Source organism: Miniopterus schreibersii (assembly GCF_964146895.1).
Source record: "Miniopterus schreibersii genome assembly, chromosome: X".
Classification (NCBI taxonomy): Eukaryota; Metazoa; Chordata; class Mammalia; order Chiroptera; family Miniopteridae; genus Miniopterus; species Miniopterus schreibersii.
Window position 1 is genome coordinate 54304506 of NC_138104.1, and position 18723 is coordinate 54323228.

The window sequence follows — 18723 nt, forward strand, 5'->3', positions numbered from 1 at the left end:
TAACTTCTTGTAGAAAAGAGAATTTATCTGCTCCTCCCAGAAGCTTCTAATTCCCAATCAAGATAAGCTTCTCATTCATTTAAATTTTAGAGTGGCTCCATTTTGTACATCTTAAGTTGATATCACTTCTAGTTAAATCTTCCCATTTCTGTAAGTACTTGCACATAAATTGCATTTCTGCAGGAGTGTTAGTGGGGGCTAGGGGCTGGGAATTTCCAGCAAAAGGTGATTTTGACTAGAGTGATTTTAGAGCCCTCTAGCACTGAGATTCTGAGTCAATTAACTTTACCTCTCTGAGTTTCAATATCCTCATGTATAAAATGGATAACTCTCCTTTTCTTGCCAGCATCACAGAGCTGTGAGGTGCTAATTAGATGGCCATCTGGGTGGTAACCTGTCATAGCCAGATTGTGCCTGTGTTTTAATTGAGTGGTAGGTGTTGAAAGGTAGTTAAAATATATGGAATCCTCTCCATGGGTTTAAATGGCTTAGACAATGAGTGTTAGAATCATTCCAACTCCAAAATCAGCATCTCTCTGGAGGGGAGGGACAACTCTAGGGGACAATGGCATCATGTGCTCTGGGCCTGAGAAGAGAGGTAGATGAAAGAGGAAACTGTAGTCTGAGACCTTGGCTTGGGATGAGTTCTCTTGCTCTGTTCGTAGGAGTTTCAAGCCAACCAGGAAATCAATTTTCAAGATCATTTCATTTAAACATCATTTGGCTGCCTAACTTCTACCCCAATCCACAAAATATGCTTCAGCTCCATGTCTAAGCCCCTGTTACCCCTCAGTGCTCTCCATTTTCCATCCCATTATCAACCTTCCTTTCCTCACCCAGCTTTCTAAGCATGTCCTTTCCTTCTCAGACTGCCAGCAACCAGCTTATTCAGGCCCCCATCCTTTAGATAGATTCCTGGAACTCTAAACCTATTTGGGAGAGGAATGAAGGAAGAGGACTCCTGCCTGATTTGTTGTTGGGCCTCTGCCTGATTTATAGTCATCTGCCCCCAATTTTATTCCAGAACCGAGCTAGGGCCAGGCCTTATTTTCCTAGCAGTCCAACTCCTCCCCAACCTTCTCTTTCTACCCAGGCATCCAGGCATAGGCCAGTTGGGGGTCAAGGATGATGGCATATTGGAGGGGCCACGCAGCTGGCCATGGCCTAAAATGCAGCCTTAGGGAGCTTCTTGTTTCCTAAACTTCCAAGAATCTCCATTCCCAGATGAGGCATGCTGTCAGTTCTTGGCAGATGACACAAAACCTGCCTCCCTTTTCCTTTTCTGCCTGAAATGAAACCTTCCTTTCCTCTGACCTACAATGTAGAAGATTCCTATTAGGAGCTTGACCAAGACTTTGGGAGATCAACTAGCTTGCAGTTCTGTGTCCAAAGGGGAGAAAGGCTCAGCTTTTTAACCTCCAAACTAGCTTGTTAAAACCCCTATTGAACGAATCTGCAAATGTCTTCTCTAGCCCTTTACCCTGGATCTTCAGATTTGCATGTTCTGGATAGAGAGGACTGTGTCAGGACCAGGGAACAGCTTTCAGAGCTGGTTTAGAGAAGGAAGGTCTGAATCCCCTCTTCCAAGTTCCTTCAGGAGGAAACTGAACGCTCTGGCTCCCAAGCTGTCTGTTGTCTCTACTCCCCAAACTTCCCTGGTAAAAATGTGTAATAATATATCTGGATCCTGCTTCCTGCCTGCAGAAGGTGTGGCTATATAGATATCCTGTGGATTATTACTGGAAGGTGGCCTCCCTGTTCCCTCATCCTTCATGGGAGAGGGAGAGCAGGGTGTGGCTGGGCATTTCACTTTCGAAGAATGAGGTCGGTAGGTGAAGCTAAGCCTCTTAGCCACTGTGTGGCACCATTTATCCATTTTTCTGTGCAAGGCTCATGGGTGGTGGCTGCGTGCAAAGCAAATTGTAAACTTTTCAGTGATTTACTTCTGACTTGATTACTAACTAGTATGATGAAGGTGCTTGGGCAAATATCATGCCCACTGTGAGTTTCAGTTCCTCATCTTGTGGAGTGGGAAGAAACCAGGTGAGTGTACCACAAAAGTCATGTGAATGGTACAATTTTGGGCTCTTGGGCCACAGAAAGGATGAGTATAGAAACAAACACAAAGCCCAAGGTTTGTGTGTAGAGTTGGGGGTGAGAAGAATGTGGGTTATGGAAGCAAGAGGACTTTGCAACACATGGACCAAGATTTCTCCTAAGCCTTCCATTGGTGCCAGGAAAAAAATGAGCAAACCATTCATTTGCTGGGTAAACAGTGACTGAACAAAAAATTGGTGCTAGGCACTGTGTGATAGAGGTAAGGCTGCGGTGGTGGGTGGGAGTAAAGTGGTTGGTGGGTGGGACACTAAGGTGAATATACCCCAGAAGGTGGAAAAGTTTATGAGTAAACAAACAACCAGCACACAAGGGAGAATGGAGTCTATGCTAAATAGAACTATAAACTGCTGGGGAGATGGAGAGGGAGGAGGGATAAATTCTGACAGAATGATAAGGAAGGTCTCACAGAGGAAGAAACATTTTAGCTGGGCTTTGAAAGATGAGCAAATTGTGTGTGTGTGTGTGTGTGTGTGTGTGTGTCTGTGTGTGTGTGTGTGTGTGTGTTCTGGAAAAAGAGAGGGCATGAGGGGGAGGAAAGGCAGGCCTTCTTGACAGGAGGAATGGCTTAAGGAAAGTTAAGAGGATGGGTTCATTTATGCTATTTGGGAGGACTTTCCTGGATTATCTGGGTGGGACCAATATCATGGCAAGGGTCTTAAGTGGAAGAAGAGGGAGGCAGAGAGGAAGTCAGAGTGATGAGGTGTGAGAAGGACTCAATCCATTGTTTCTAGCTTTGAAATGGAGGAAGGAGGCTAAGAGCAAAAGAATGCAAGTGCCCTCTAGAAGCTGAAAAAAATCAATGAAACATTCTCCCTTAGAACCTTCAGAAAGAAATATAATCCTGCCAATACTTTGATTTTAGTCCATGAGACCCTTGTTAGACTTCTGACCTTCAGACCTGAAAGATAATAATACATTTATGTCATTTTGAGCCACTGAGTATGTGGAAATTCGTTGCAGCAACAATTAGAAAACTAATACAATGGAGAAATGGACACATGCACAATAATGTTTTAGAGAGACAAGTGCTCTAGAATAAAAACCCCACAACACGTTGTAAGAATGCAAAGGACAGGACCTTGTTTTGGGGAGAAGAATTCAAGAAGGTTCCCCCAAAGAGGTGACACTGGAGACAGATGTAGAAGAATAAGTAGCCAATAGATAGCTGGAAGGGATAAGGTAGTCATGAAAGAAACTGGTTGGTTTAGGGAATCAAGAAAGGCTATGGTGGATGAGGGGCAAGACAGGGGAGGGAAAGGGGGTAGGGGAGTGAGAGAGAAAACTGCTGCCTCTACCCTTCTCACTTGGAAAGTGCTGAAGTGTCCAAGTTATTGCCTGCCCTACTTGGCTGATGTAAGAATCAGCCAAGTGGAGTTAAGGCTTACCACAGCTGTGTTTGTCACCACCACCCACTCCAACCCCCATTCTCACTATGAAGTCCACTGAGAGGACCTTCCCCTCCACCAGCCCCAGAGCAAGGCAATGATTTAGGGGGAAGAGGGAAGCCAGGAGCCTGTTTGCATGTTTTGAAATTCTCAGTCCAACTCAACCCTGGCTCTGAAAGATGAGCTGAAAAGGAAGAGCTAGGGAGCATGTTAAATTGTGGTAGAAATCCTAATTCCTCCTAGAAATTTCTGGTCTGGTGATGGGAGAGACTCATGGGGGCTGGGCCAAGAGGTGGGGGCTATCTTGGAATTTAGGATCTTCTAGGCCCTTGATTAGCAAACTCTCATCAGTAGCAAAATAGGAGACTGGCCCAATTCTCAAGAGGGGGTGCTGGAGGTGGAGATTGAGAAAGAGGGGGCAGAGGGAATGTGGCTTATCTCAAGGGGCTGGGGATTCTGCCAATCCTGGCACAGACCACAAGCAAGCAGGCTTTTCTCTGAGGCTGCTTGTTCCCCTGCCACTCCCCTTCTCTGATTCCTACTCCCATCCTTGGCACCAGGGCCTCTGGAGAAAAAGGAAGAAAAATGAGTGGGGGTGGGGGAAGGAAAGGAAAAGAAAAAAAAAAAATGAGTGGGCAGAAACAGCTGGATACAGCCAAGAGCACATCTGGCCTCCCAGGCTGTCTTCCTCACTTCCCCCTCCCCCACACCCTTTCCTCCTTTTCAGGCCTCTGTTGGGAGGACTGTAGTAGAGCTGGGGGGGAAGGTGGGGAATTAGAGTGGGGGTGGGGGGAAAAAGCTGTTCAAAATATTAACTGGTCGTGTGAGGTGGCCTCTTGGCTGGAACGTGACCACCTAACTTCCTGTTTTTCTTCCAGCTGCCTCCTCCCCTCCCTCTGCTCTGGGCTGGAACTAAGCTAGGGGAGGAAGGAGGAGCAGCAAAGTTGGCCAGGGTCTCTTGTCTGATTCCCTGCAGGCTGGGGGCCAGGAAGGCCTTCCTAAACAAGCAGACGGGAACACATATAGCCCTCGGTCGGATTGTTGCCTCTCAGCACTTGCTCCTCTGGCCGCAGCAGGAACAGGAGGCTCCTGGAAAACCCCAGCTCCTCGCCAGGTCTTCCATGAGCACACCCTGGTCTTGGGGCCTGAGATCTCTCCATGCAGGAGCAGTCAAGAACTCCAGAAGCAGCAGCAATGCCGGCCACACCAGCCGCCCCACTGCCTCAGGCCCCACCGCCCAGCCAGCCGCTGGTCCCTTCACTGCCAGTGTTTGTGGATCATGCAAAACAACCAAGTGAGTGAGGAAGGACTGACTGAGAGGTGGGAGGAGTGGGAGGTGGGGGTGTGAGGTATGATGTTCCCAGACTGGAGGTGGCTCCCTGTGCCCTCATCCTTTTTTGCTCTCAGGGACATACATGGGAGGCCCCAGCCTGTTAGAGGGTATGGGACACTGAACTGTTGATCTGGGTAGGTGTTTTGACCCTCCGTTTTGCCTTTCTGTGCTCCTACCACCTTCTCTCTCTCCTCTGCCCCCCACTCTTTTCTTACCCCTTTCTGTTCCCAGGCAAGGAGCTTATTAAGCCCAAAGCAATTTTAGGGCGCCCAGTAGAGAGACCAACGGATGCTGCTGCTGCTGCTGCTGGTACTGCTGGTGCTTTTGGTGCTGTTGGTGCAGTTGATGCTGCTGATGAGTGCCCGGGACCAGGTGCCAGGGGAGTTGGAGTCAAAAATCATCGATGTCAGGTCTGCCGACCCCCCAGCCAGTTTCTCAAGTCAGGCACTTCCTATTCCTTGTGGAGGCCAAGGGATCTCTAAGGCCCTCCAGCTTCCTCTGTCACTCCCATTTTCACTTCACATTTCCTGCACTTAGCCTCTCTTGGCAGCTTCTCTTTCTACCCACTCTCCCATCCAGTCCCCCACCCCAAATTTTCAAAGTGTTAGAGGATTAAGAGACATCCCCATCTTGCCCATTTAGTCTGCTGTTGCCTGTCTGTGACTCCTCTGCTGTATATCATGGCACAATTGTTCTCTCAGAGTCACCAGGCATCTCCTAAGAGCCCCTGAAAGACATCTGTATCCAGGTTAAGCTGGTTTTTCTCCTGAAATTGCTGAGCCCAGGAGAGACTCTGGCTAGTCACTGTAACTACACCTGAGAGCTGGCTGTCCTCCTGATTCTCGAAGACCCAGGAGGAAGAGACACCTCCAGCTCCCAGCCTGGGGTAGCCTCCCTTGGGTGTCTGGGCTGCCACATTACTTCTGTGGCCCTCAACCCTCTCCCTGCCCTGGCTAAGCCTGGGAGGGGAGAGGAGAGCAGGAGGACCTCATCCTAACCCCTGTCATCCCTCCTCTTGCCAGCGGATCCGAGCCAGCCGAGAAGCAGGCTCACAGTTTGCCATGGAGGGCTTGGATGATAAACTGATCCTGAACGTGGGGGGCATGCGCCACGAGACCTACATCAGCACTGTGCGGGCCTTTCCAGGCACCCGTCTCTACAAGCTGACCGAGCCACCCCCGCCTGGCACCCCAGCTGCTCAGGGTCCACCGGTTCGAGAGTTTTTCTTTGACCGAAATCCTGAACTCTTTGGCTACGTGCTGGGCTACTACCGTACTCGGCAGCTGCACTGCCCTGCCAATGTTTGTCGGGATGTCCTAGAGGAGGAGTTGGCTTATTGGGGCCTGGCAGAAGCGCCGCTGGCACCTTGCTGCTGGCTCAAGCTGAGTGGCAAGGAGACCCGAACCCAGGACTTTTTGTCTTGGGAGGCCTGTGAGAATGCCCACGTGGATGAGCGCCTTTTGCTGAACCCCATCGAAGGCCAGGGACTGCGGAATACTTGGAAGCCATGGCTCTGGGTGCTTCTTGACCAACCCCAGTCTTCCCTAGGGGCCAAGGTAACTTATTAACAGTGTTGTAATGCCATGCTAGACACTCTTACTCCCAAAGGCCCTGCCAAGTTGCCACAATGGCTACACACTTGGCATGGTGCTTGGGCCCTGAATCTATAAACACACAGGACAATTTGATGGGATTCCCAAAAAAGGGAGGCAAAGAAGGGTGGGGTCCAGTTAGAGAAGTGGGGATGGCTGATAAATGGGGGTACTTCTGACATGCCTCTTTTCCCCCAGTGCCTTTCCCTGATCTCCACACTCTTTGCCGTGTGTGCTCTGGTCATCTTCTTCCAGGAGACGGAGGTCCAGCTGGATTACTTCTCTGCCAACTTCACTCCTATAGGACATGGGGTAGGGGTGGGAGGAAACCATCAGCAGCAGCAGAACAATGGTCTTGTTTACCGTCGTGCCCCCCACCTACTCTACCTGGAACTGCTCTGTGCCCTTTGGTTTGGAACTGAGCTCTTTGCTCGGGCCATTTCCTGCCCTGATAAGGTGCGCTTCCTGTGTAGCCCTCTCAATCTAGCCGACATTTTCTGTCTATTCCCTGTGCTGGTGGAACTGGTGGTGGGCGACAAGGCTGAACAGCAACCCCGTCTCAGCCTAACACTTGGGGCCATTCGTTCTCTCTATGTCCTCAAGCTGGTTCGTCTCCTGGGCTTCCTTGAAAAGTCCCTGGCTATGAAAGTCCTGGTTCATACCCTTCACTCTTCTTGGAAGGAGGTGTGTGCCTTTCTCCTGATTTGGGTGGCTGAGATCTTATTCTTTGGCTTGCTCTTCCTCTATGGGGAGCTCTTGGGCATGTCCACCCCAGGTCAGGGTGAACCCCACTTTGGAGACATCTTTACTTGTCTCTGGTGGACTGTGATAACTCTCACCACCGTTGGCTATGGAGATGTCTATCCCCTCTCTTCTCTGGGCCAGCTCACTGCTGCTGTCACAGCCACTGTGGGCATGTGCACTGGTGTCTTGCTGGTGCCCGTGCTCTTGGTCCGTTTCCAACGCTATTATGCTGTAGCCTTGGCCCGCCAGAAACTAAGGCCCAGTGGCATCCTGTAATGGGCCCGTTAGTCAAGAGAGGTGGACCCCACCTTCCATTCCTTCCTCTTGCCAGTTTTTGGTTACAAGATAAGGATTTCTGGCCTTGGATTTGGCAAAGAATCCTTCAAGAGTAGTCCCAGGTCATGGCAATCTCTTCTAGTCAGTATTAGCTAGCCATGGCCTGAAGGTTGGACTCCTCCCCATTATCAGGTGGGAATCCTGAAGGAAAGAGCTTAGGGGCAAGGCCAGCTAGGCCTCAGCTTGCCCCTGCCCCACTCTAGGCCTTTCTCTTTATCCTAAAGTGACCAGGAATGATAGAGGATAGTTCTTCCTGGATTGGTGCTATATCCCCCCTCTCAACAAGTTCTCCCCTCCTATCCCATCATCCCTGTCCTTCTTCCCCCCAACTAGACCATAGTTTAGATGGGGGACTTTTAAGTGATGGTAGCAATAAGATATATTTTTTAATATATCTTTATTGATTTCAGAGAAGCAGTGAGAGGGAGGGAGAGAGAGAGAAACATCAATGATGAGAGAGTCATTGATTGGCTGCCTCCTGCATGCCCCCCACTGGGGATTGAGCCCAAAACCTGGCCATGTACCCTGACCAGGAATCGAACTTCGATCTCCTGGATCATAGATCAATGCTTAACCACTGAGTCACGCCAGTCGGACCAAGATATTAATATCAGTCACCTATGGATATCAGTGATGATTGGCTGTGGGTATTGATAGCAACTGTGGATATCTGATAGCAACTGGTTATGACTATTGATGGCAGTCAGTATCAGAAGCGCCCAGGCATAGCCAGATTGTAGCACTGATCTCCATACTAGTCTTGGGACAAATGCTCCTTAGAGCCATAAGGAGGCCTTTGAGATTCTCAGAGACTCTAAACAGATGCAGGTCAGCCAGGTCTGAACCCAGGAAAGCACTCTAATTCCATGACCTTCTCTTTATCCCATTGTATCTTTCCCCACTCCTTCCCTCTTTTCCCATCTCTGTGATTTTTTTTCATAATATTTTAAATATAGTATTAACCACATTATATTAGTCAATATTAACCACGCTACAATAACAATATGTAGTCACTAATAGACATGAAATATTATTGCCACACATTGCATAAACGGGATTGAGGAAATTGAATTTGTTAGCCAGAATAGGCAAGTGATTTCCTCTTCCAGATTTTTTTAAACATATTTTTTATATACTCATTTACAATTTTTTAAAATTTTTTCCAAACACTTTTCAGTACCCACAAAGGGGTCTACCTCCAACCCTTGCTGCTATTGAATATTCCCTCCTTTCTACATCATCTTCTCCTCCACTTGTCCTCCTTCTTCTACTACCTGCATGCTCTTCACTCCTGGCTTTTCCTGTAGTGCCAACAACCATGTATCTCTCCTGGAACTGGCTTCTGGGAGGGAGAGAAGGGATCTCCTCAAGTCTGACTTCAAGTGAAGCCACTGGGGTGTACGAGGAAGTGCTCCAGACAACTGGGCTGAGCAGGGAGGTTTAATTGAATTCTCACTGTTGCTGAAGCTGTGAGCATAATTCTGTTTACAAAACTTTTAAATAAAATATCCTTTGAATTCTCCATTCCAGAGTCTATCTGTGATTTGGGGGTAGAGGCTTATGGACATCAGCAGGGATAGGGGTGGTGTAATAAACTAATGACAAGATGTGTGGGAAAATTATTTGATAGAGTAAAAACAATTTGCTATATTTATTGCATCTGTTCCTCAGAATAAACTATTATTACACACCTTGACAAGAGAAGAACTTTTTTTTTTTTTTTTGGTAGGAACAGGGTGGGGCGGTGAAGGAGGCAGGCCCAGGAGTTGAGGAAATGAAATAGAAGGCTGGCTGTCCTGTTTAGGGCATAGTGGTGGAAACCTTGGGCACTTAGAGGTGGGAGCTTGTGTGAGGAGAGGTTTCCATTTAAGAAACATGGAAAGAAGATCAAGATTATGGTGAAACGTCAAAGAGAACCTCTACCTTCTCACTGCCTAGAAGTGGAAGATGTTGGAACAATTTGCTGTTTTCAGAGACTATTCTAGTCCACTGCCCTTAAGTTAAAAATGGGAAAAAGTAGGTGTAGTGAAGGGAGAGGATTTTCCCAAGGGTACACAGAAGTAGTAGCAGAGCTGGGAGTTCTATCACTTCAGAGAACTACTGTATCAATCTTTGTTAACTCACCAGCATTAGAAGTAGATGATTATTATTTCCAACCAAAAATAAAAATGGCTAGCCCTGGCCAATGTGGCTCGGTTGGTTGGAGCATAGCCTGTGCACCAAAAGGTGGTGGGTTTGATTCCCGGTCAGGGCATATACCCAGGTTCCAGGTTTAGGCCCCTGTTGAGGTGCATGCAGGAGGCAACTGATCGATAGTTCTCTCTCACATAAATGTTTCTCTCTCTCTCTCTCTCTCTCTCTCTCTCTCTCTAAAATAAAAAAATAAGTAAACACGACTGTACCCTGTTGCAGGAATCAGCAGTGGTGGGAGTGGGATGAGTGAATGGGGGTAGGGCTAGGTGGTTATGGAGAGCTTTGAAAGCTTAAATTAGTAGGGTGGGACCTTACAGTTGAAAGGACTTAAGGGAATAGCTGGGCCCTATTTGAGCAGAGTGAGAATGTCACAGAACATTATAAAAAGAACCAGATAGAAAGAATGTCAAGGCCGGGAGAAGCCTGGGAGCTCATTGAATCCAACCTCCTCTTGTTTCAGGTGGGGAAACTGAGGCCCAGAGAGAGGCTGTAACTTGACCTGGGTTATACAGTGAGTCAGGAGCAGCCATCTCTGTCACACAATAAAGAACAATGTTTTCCCCTTTGTATTTGGGTTGGATGGTCAGATATTTTAACCAAGAAGGAGAGAAGGAATAGGGGAGTATAGAGTTTCATGACCTGACTAATACATCTACAATGAATCATTATAGAATAACAGTGATGAAAGGCTTAGTATATGCCTATTTCTGTAACAGAACCCTATATTTGCATCTCTCTTAAGCCTCTAACAAGTAATGCCCTGCAAGAATGAGTCCACAGATTGCCCCAAATTTAGTGATACTCCAAGACTGAGTCAACAAATCCCCTAGACTTTAGGACCTTTCCTGAATACTGAGTATTCCCCAGTATTTATTCTTCTCATAATTTAGGTTCTCACCTCCATACTAAGGTCATACTGGGTATTTTGCCTAGGCATGAATTTCTTCTACTCTGAGGAGGGTAGGGAGTAGATGAGGATCCTGAAAAACACTTTAATTTGAGCAGTTCCTTCCATGTGTTATGAATAGTTCTTTGCTCACATGTGAAAACTTCTCAGTTACGAAACTAACTAATTTTCATATTCACCTTCAGAGCACAATCACACTCCATCCTCAAACATTCATTCACATCCCCCCAAATGTGTGAGAAAATTATTTGATAAAGTAGAAAACATTATTTTACTTACTTTACCTATGGCAGAGATCCCACTGACCATGAGCTCTGTATAGGCCTGGACAGTCTCTTGTTACTGATGACTGGGAAGGAAAGTGCAATATCCCAACACATACTACTACCTGGATCCCTCTCATTAGGAAGAGGCTGGGAAGTCTGTGCACCAACCTTAGTCTATGTGTCTGATCCTATCTGGTGAAGCATCCAGTTGTTCCTCTGTGTTCCACTCTTGCCTCAACTGCTGTATAGGTTGGCCTGCACTTTCAGGTCAGACCTATAGAGGGCAACAACTGTTAGATTATGAGAAATTATTCTGGGCGTGGCCTCCCCTTCACTTCCTTTTTCAGTGCTTGTAAAATTCTAGAACCACAGGCTGTTATAATCAGATGGTATGTTTAAATAACTTATATTTGGATTCCCTTATGGTACAGATAGGGAAACTGAGGCCCAGAAAAAGGATGAGACCAGTCTAAACTCAGACAATGATTTATTCTGTGGCAGTTAGGTCTAGAACTCAGATTTCCTTAATCCCAGTCCAAAACTCTTGAAACACAGTGCTAAGCATCTAATGCAAATACTTCATTTTATAGTAGCAGAAACCGAGGCCCAGGAAAAAACTTGCTTAAGTTGTTGTGACAGAGCTAAGACTCAAACCCAGGTATTCTAAATCTAGGACCCTTGAAAGATAATGTTAGGCATCTGAATCATTCTGTATATTGCAGATGTAAAGTGCTCAAAGAGGGAATGCAATTTGCCTGAAGTCACAGAGTAAATAAGTTACAATCACAAATAGAGCCCAAGGCTGGATATAGAACTGTGACTGAATAAAATTTGGGGATTCTAACTTCTCATTTCTCAGAAATCCCAATGGCTTTGGGACTTGGTATCTCAGAATTAAATAGTGGAGGGGTGCAGTCCTTGCTTAAGATGGCTGTTTAGCTCTAAGGAGGCTGGAATTTGGGGTTTGGGGCACAGTGTGTATGTGTCTGGGGGGGCGTGGCTCTGTGCACTCCTGTTCTGGCCCCCTTCAAAAAAATAAAAAGAACTTTTAAGAAAGGCTCACCTCATTTATCCCCTTTCAAATCTACTGGCTTTGAGAGTGAGAGGATGACTCACTGGGTGCCCACAGTAGCAGAGAACATAATTGCTAGCTGGGACATCACCATAGCACCCAGCCATCACATTTGCTTAGGGCTGTCTTGTTTTTGTCAAAGCTCTTTCCTATCCTTTATTATTATTATTATTATTATTATTGTTGTTGTTGTTGTTGTTGTTAATATTATTATTATTATTATTATTTTATTGCAACTGATTCAAGCTCTAGAGAGCCAGATGAGGCAGATACCATTAATCCTTTTACAAAGAAGAAATGGATTTATGGGGGTTGGATTTATGGATTTATGGATTAATGGTGATAAGGGAACTCTTGACTGAGCAAGTTTACCATATACTAAGACTAAATCCCCTCATCCTTTGATTTCCAAGCTTCTGGAGTATGCCTTATACATATCCAGAGTCCCAGAGGAAGCATCAGTGTCCCCCAAGTGCCCTGATGGCAGCTCCCTCCCTCATTTATTCATCATTGAGCTGGAGCCAAACACTCTATTGGGCTTTCATTGGAGACAAAGGAGACCTCGTTTCTGTCCTTGAGTGTTCCCAATCTAGATACCTATGGAGTCTCCACCTCAACCATCAATAGTCCTCAGTCTTCTCTTCTAGCAAAATGCTCTTGAAAAGTGCCTTTCAACTGATGGTGCTGAATCAATTTTATAATCTTTTCAGAGCACTTTATTATGAGTCAAGAGACCAGTATAGTTTCAATTTTTTCATTACTTGGTTGTGCAGTAGTAGGCCATTCCTTTCCTGTCTGTGAGCCTCAGTTTTCACATCTATAAAATGATGTGGCAGGAGAGTTGAAAAGGTGAATTTATGGTTGTAAAGAATCTCTAGCTCAGATCATCTAGGGGATGGACAACATTTGTGATCTGTGAGCACTGCCTTCTCTTTTGGTGAAAGGCTGGAGGGTAGGAGCCAGTTGGCCTTGTTATGAGACCCTTCATTTTTCTGCCTTCCTCCTTAGCTCTGTGAGCCCTTTCTAAGGGGAGGGGCGGGGGCGGTTGATCTTCCTGAGACCCTCAGAGGGACATCAGTTCTGCCTCTACTCACCAACCACACTTAGGAAGCATCAGAGCTATTTTGGGTTGGAAGCTATTCAGCCAGATTCACACCCTAGGACTGGAAGTGGGGCAGAGACAGTGAGCTAGAATCAGAGACAGATGTAGAAGAGAGAGAGGTTGAAAGGAAAAAGGAGAAAGACAGACTAAGAGGGAAGACAGAAAAGATAGAGAGGGAGAATGGGAGAGGGAGCAGAAGGAAGGAAGAAAGAGGGGGAAGAAGGAAGAGAAAGAGGGAGAAAGAGAGAGAGAGACAGGAAGAGGCAGAAAAACAGAGAAAGAGACAGAAGAGATTTGGAAGGAGACAAAGAAAGATGAGAGAGACAGCAGAGAGGAGAGAGAAAGAATGATGATAGTGGACATACTTATTACCAGATGTACTCATGGGAAGAGCTGCAAAAACCCTGCATCTTACAATAATAAAATCAAGAACTGGAAGGATCTTTGAAAAAACTATGGCCAGAGAGGGGTTGAGACTTGCTCATGGTCACAAAAAAGCTAGTAACAATGCCAGCACTCAAATCCATGACTAGAATAAGATAGCTCAAACGAGGCTCTCCTGAGACTTCAGAGGACTGGGCTTTGTAAGTCTGTCTTTGCAAGACTATGGGCAATGGAGCAACACAAGAAGAGTGCCAGCCCGTTGTCTGCCCCAGAGGAGGCACTAGCATCAGGAAGTTCCACTTTATCCTCCATCAGCTCTCCTCTGTGCACCAAGACACGCATACCTGTGAAGGCTGACTGGGGTAAGTTCACTTCTCTAACATAGTACCTTTAATAGATTAGACAAAGGCTTCATGGAGGAGGTAACTTTTGGGTTGGGCCTTGAAGGATGAGAACATAAATTTTTTTTTTTAATGTCAAAGATGTAGTCATCCTTCTAAAAAATTCAAATAACACAGGTAAATTTAAAGTGGGTAGGATTTTGATAGGTGCAAAAGGGAGTGGTTCTAGCTCAAGGGAATAGCACAGGGGGCAGGAAAGTGTGGGGTGGGCATGGGTAGGGAGAGGGTAGAGGACATAAGCAGGGCAAGAGGTGGCCAGAGCAGAGGGCATAAACAGGGGCAAGGAGCCCCAGGTATTATTTACCCCATGAATGTCGGGTGTCTGGGTTGGCTTGTGCTGACAGTGGAAAGGAAAGGAAGGATTCTGAGCAGGGATGAAGCAAGAACAGGGCTGAGCTCTAGAATGATTCCCTCTGGCAGGCAGCCTCATGGAAGATGTATTGGTGGAAAGATACTGACATCCGGGAGCCCTGATCAATGATCTTTGCTATAGTACAGACAACAAATCAGTAACAGGAGTCCGAAGTTGTAAAGTGGGAGTGGGTATGGATGTGGCGGGGTATAGGGTGGTTTTCTAAAGCTTCTATAGAAAAAAAAATTCTCTATAGTATTTGAATTATGATAATTAGGAGGAGGAAGTAGAAAGATGAGCGGGGGTCAGGAAGTAGACCCCCCTAGAACTCCCAGATAGATAGCTGTCTTTTTCTAGCTTCTGGTTGGAATGTGTGTGTGTGTGTGTTTCTGTGCTTTAGTGGCTCTGAGTGTGTGCATGTGTGTTACTTTGTGTTTCTCAATGTATGTGTGCAGCCTCCTGCATCTGCATATGGATGAGTGTCTCCAGGCATCTAAATGCCTTTATATTATCTATGTGTATTTCATCTAATCCATGCTGTGGTTAAATTGATTGGCTAACAGAATGACTTCACATTGCCTTGTGCATCTTTGGGTGCAGGAATAAGCATCATTTTCCCTAAACGTGTATCTGAATTCTATTTGCTAATCTATGTTGTGATGAACTTGATTGGTTAAAACAGCTATTTCAAATTGCCTGTGCTTCATGGCACAGCTATGGCTTGAAATACAATTACTGCTGGCTGCAGAAATTACCATAATGCGTTTGGCTTGATTTTCCAGACAGTAATTTAGGACCTCAGCACTTCTCCATGCAAATCTACCCAGTTAAATGAGACCAGAATTTGGAAACGTTTTTGCAAACAGAACTTTGGCCCAATGAGAGCTCTCTGCTGCCTTGGAAAGGGAGTGGGGAGGAAGTTGCAGCTCTGAAAGACCCCAGACCCCTGATTATGGTTTAATTCTGCCTAGAGACAGAGGTATGGGTTCCACATTGTCTTTAGATCGCCTATAGAATTCAGACCATCTCATTTTCTTTCTGTTTCAACCTGTAAAGTGGAGAGTGTTTTCATCATGCTTTCTTCTCATTCCCAGGAGCCACCAGCTCTAAGCACAGTTGGCTCTCAATAAATATCTGTTGCCTTTAACTGAATTATGGCTGTCTCAGCCAAGGTCCAAAGTAAAGGAGGAATTTATGTAAGCTCTCAAAGAGAATTATAGCTTGAACCTTGGTTTCTGAATTTCCTGTCAAGAGCTCTTGCAACTATATCATTCTGCCTCAGTTCAGACCCCTAGCAGCAGATGGCTTATGCTGCACTGACCATTTGTGTGACTAGGACCAGTCCTTTTTATCTCTCTGAGCCTCACTGCTCTCATCTACACCATGGAAAGATTAGGCCACAAGGTCTTGAAAGTGCCCTTACAGTTCTATTTCTAGGACTTTGTGACCAACACTAATAACAAACCTGTATGCTCTTGGGTGGAGAGGAATCAGTTAGGGCTTATCTCCGAGGCTGTGCCATATACCTTTTGTCCTCTTCTGACTCAAAATCTCTGTTAAAATAAGTAAAATAACTTTTCCGGTTTGGGAAATCTTGCCCTGGCCCATAAGCCACTGGGCCTCTGGGAAGTGGGATGGCATGTCCGGCATGCAGCCTCCAATGCCTTATAGGGCTAGAAGGGCCTAACTGACTCGCTGGGCAGGCTGGGAGAAATTCTCCAGTTCTGGAGGATCTAACCCTGAGAGCCACTGCCACTCAGCCTTGGGCATGTTGGCAGACTGAGCTAAACCAGTGTGTTCTGGAAAGGCCAGGAATGATGTCATGGGACGCTTTGGGCTGCAACAACAGGAAACCACTGAGTGTTTACATTGGCTAGCAGAGCCCAAGCGGCCTGTTTTTTTCTTCACTTCCTCAGTCTGTCTGTTTCCTCTGATTCAAATACTATGAAGAGGGACTCACTGCCCAGACCAGGGAAAGCGGAAGGGAGGCTCCCAGGAGAAACAGCCTCCTTTCCAGTACAGAGGGCCAGATGATTGGGAGGGAAGGCCAGCTTTACTCTAGCTGGGGCCTTGCCAAGGTCAGACCTTAGGGTAGGGAAAGCAAGGTAGTTAGGAGATGCTTTGAGTACTACAGCTCCACAGAAAATAACTTCAGAATTTTTGTTAAGACTGAAGTTCTAAGCCTGAAAGCCATCTTGGTCATTTCCTTAGATCAAATCAGTCACCAAGTCTTATGAATTCAATGTAATTCAATCCTTTTAATCAACAATGGATTTGTGTGCAAAGTGCTGTGTAGTACTGTGTATGTGTCTGTGTAGGTAGGTAATACAGGCAGTGGTGGGATACAAAGATGAAAAAGATAGTTATTACCCTCAAGGAATTGATAATAGAGTGACAGTGGGATGTCTTTCATTTGTTCTGTTGTTTTTATCTCCAAGGTTATTGCCTCAGTTCAAGACCCTCTTTACTTGCCACCTGTATGCAACAGTCTCTTAATGGGTCTCCATGTTTTCAGTCTTTCTCCCTCCCATGCCTCCTTCATAATTATACTGGAATGACTGATCTATCTCTTCAGTCCCACTCTCTCCCATCAAGACTCCTAGGCAGCATGACAGGGTGGCTCAGAATATGGTCTTGGTGCCAAGCAGAACTGGGTTTGAATGCTTATCTTACCACTTGCTATTGGCTGTCTGAAAGTGGGCAGTGGCTTTGCCCTTCCAAATTTCTACTTCTCTAGCCTCAGTTTTTTCTTTCTTTGGCAAAATGAAGATAGTAACTACCTCACAGGGAGGGCTGTTGTGAGAATTAAATGAAATTATGTATGGTGCCCAGTGCAGAGTTAGCAGTTGATAAATTGCAGCTCTAATAACTACCCTTCAGATGTGCCATGTCCTCTTCTATTTTAACTCCTTGTTGCCATCTGAAATAAGAGCTTTTCCCTTAAAGAGTATGGCAACTGGTAGGGCAGAAACACAATCTAGAGCAGTGCGATCACCTTACTGAGGCCAATGAGGGGAAATAATGTGCCCAAGGTTACACAAGAAATGAATTTCAGAATTATGGCTAGAACTACTACTACAACTAGAAGAAAGACTCTCCAGAATCTGAGCCTAGTGATGGTTTCAGTGCACCCTGCTGAAATCACAATAACACCAACTGTTAGACAAAACCTTGAGCCTTTAAGATTCATCAACTGGTAATGTTATTTTAATTTGAGTGTGTGGACCCACAGTATTAACTCATTTCATCTTTATGATAACTCTTTAAGGTAAGTACTATTATTAAGCCCAATTAATAGATGAAAAGATAGGCTATGTCATTTGGCTAAGGTCATACAGCTGGAAATGACAGATGCAGGATATGAATCTAAATGGCCTGACTCCAAGCTGATGAACACTTGAAATGGGGTTTACTGTGACTAAGGAACTTAATTTTTAATATGATTTATTTGAATGAATCTAAAGTTAAAGTTTAATAGCCACTTGAAGCTAGTGGCTACCATGTTGGACAGAGAAATATATAAATCATATCTAATAAACTTTTGTGCCATGACTGCCCCGCACAGTACACAACACATGTTATGTTCAAATTCAGCTAAGTTAGAAAGCTCTTGAGATTTATGCAAGATGGGAGTCTACACTATGGGAGTCACAGTCAGTAGGAACAGAAGGGGACATATTTGAGAAATAATTATCATTATCATCATCATCATCACCATTTTCATAGATAGCTAACAGGTAATAAATACTCACTATGTGCTAGGCAACTGTTTTAAGTGCTCTATCTGGATTAATTCATTTGTGCCTCGCAACAACCTTATAATTAGGTATAGGTACTATTATCATCACTCCCATTTTGTAGGTGAAGGCAATGAGGCACAGAAAGTTTAAGTGACTAGTAAATTTCAGAGCTAGGATATAATCCAAGGAAAGCTGGTTTCAGAATCCAATCTCTTAACCATTACTCTATACTGTGCAGAATTTAGCATCTGTGGGACTCAGTGTTGGGTTAGATATGGGGACTAAAAGCAGTCAAAGATAAGTATGTGTTCCTTGGTCAGGGAACTCTGGCTGTACAGTAGGATATTCATGCAACTAGGACACACTGGAGCAGAGGAGCAGATATACAGGAAGCAATATGAAGACTTTGGTTTGGTTCATGGTAGGGTTGTGGTGCATGTGGGACTTCCAGTAGATGGCTGAACATGTGGGTTTGGAGCTCAGAGGAGAGTGCAGTGTTAGAGACAGAACTGTTGGAAGGCATCAGAATAATAATGGTAACTGAAGTCACAGAAATAGATTGTGATCTCCCGGGGACATGTGTGTTGTTAACAGAGGTCAAAAAACACCATGTGTCAACATGAAGGAGAGATTCTCTGATGGTGGAATTTAATGTAGAATATATAGACTCCTTTTGAAGATTGCTGCAGATCAGCAAGAAGTAAAAGGAGCAAGGGCTGAATCTTTTCTCCTGCTAGGGAACCTTTCCTGGTTTCCCCCAGTGGTTTCTACCTCAGACTATGGCTCCACCATCAACAC

At 45.5% G+C, this 18723-nt stretch overlaps 1 protein-coding gene across 2 annotated transcripts in view; it reads left to right on the top strand.

The window, feature by feature from the left end:
* Positions 1–4572: 4572 nt before the first annotated feature.
* Positions 4573–18723, top strand: part of MSN (moesin) — a 136031-nt gene continuing 121880 nt past the window's right edge. For both annotated transcript variants that reach the window (XM_081125558.1, XM_081125559.1), the window contains exons 1-3: positions 4573–4797; positions 5068–5246; positions 5859–6392. In XM_081125558.1, the coding sequence (XP_080981684.1) occupies positions 4662–4797; positions 5068–5246; positions 5859–6392 (849 nt within the window). In that variant the 5' untranslated portion in view covers positions 4573–4661. The remainder of the gene's footprint in view (positions 4798–5067; positions 5247–5858; positions 6393–18723) is intronic.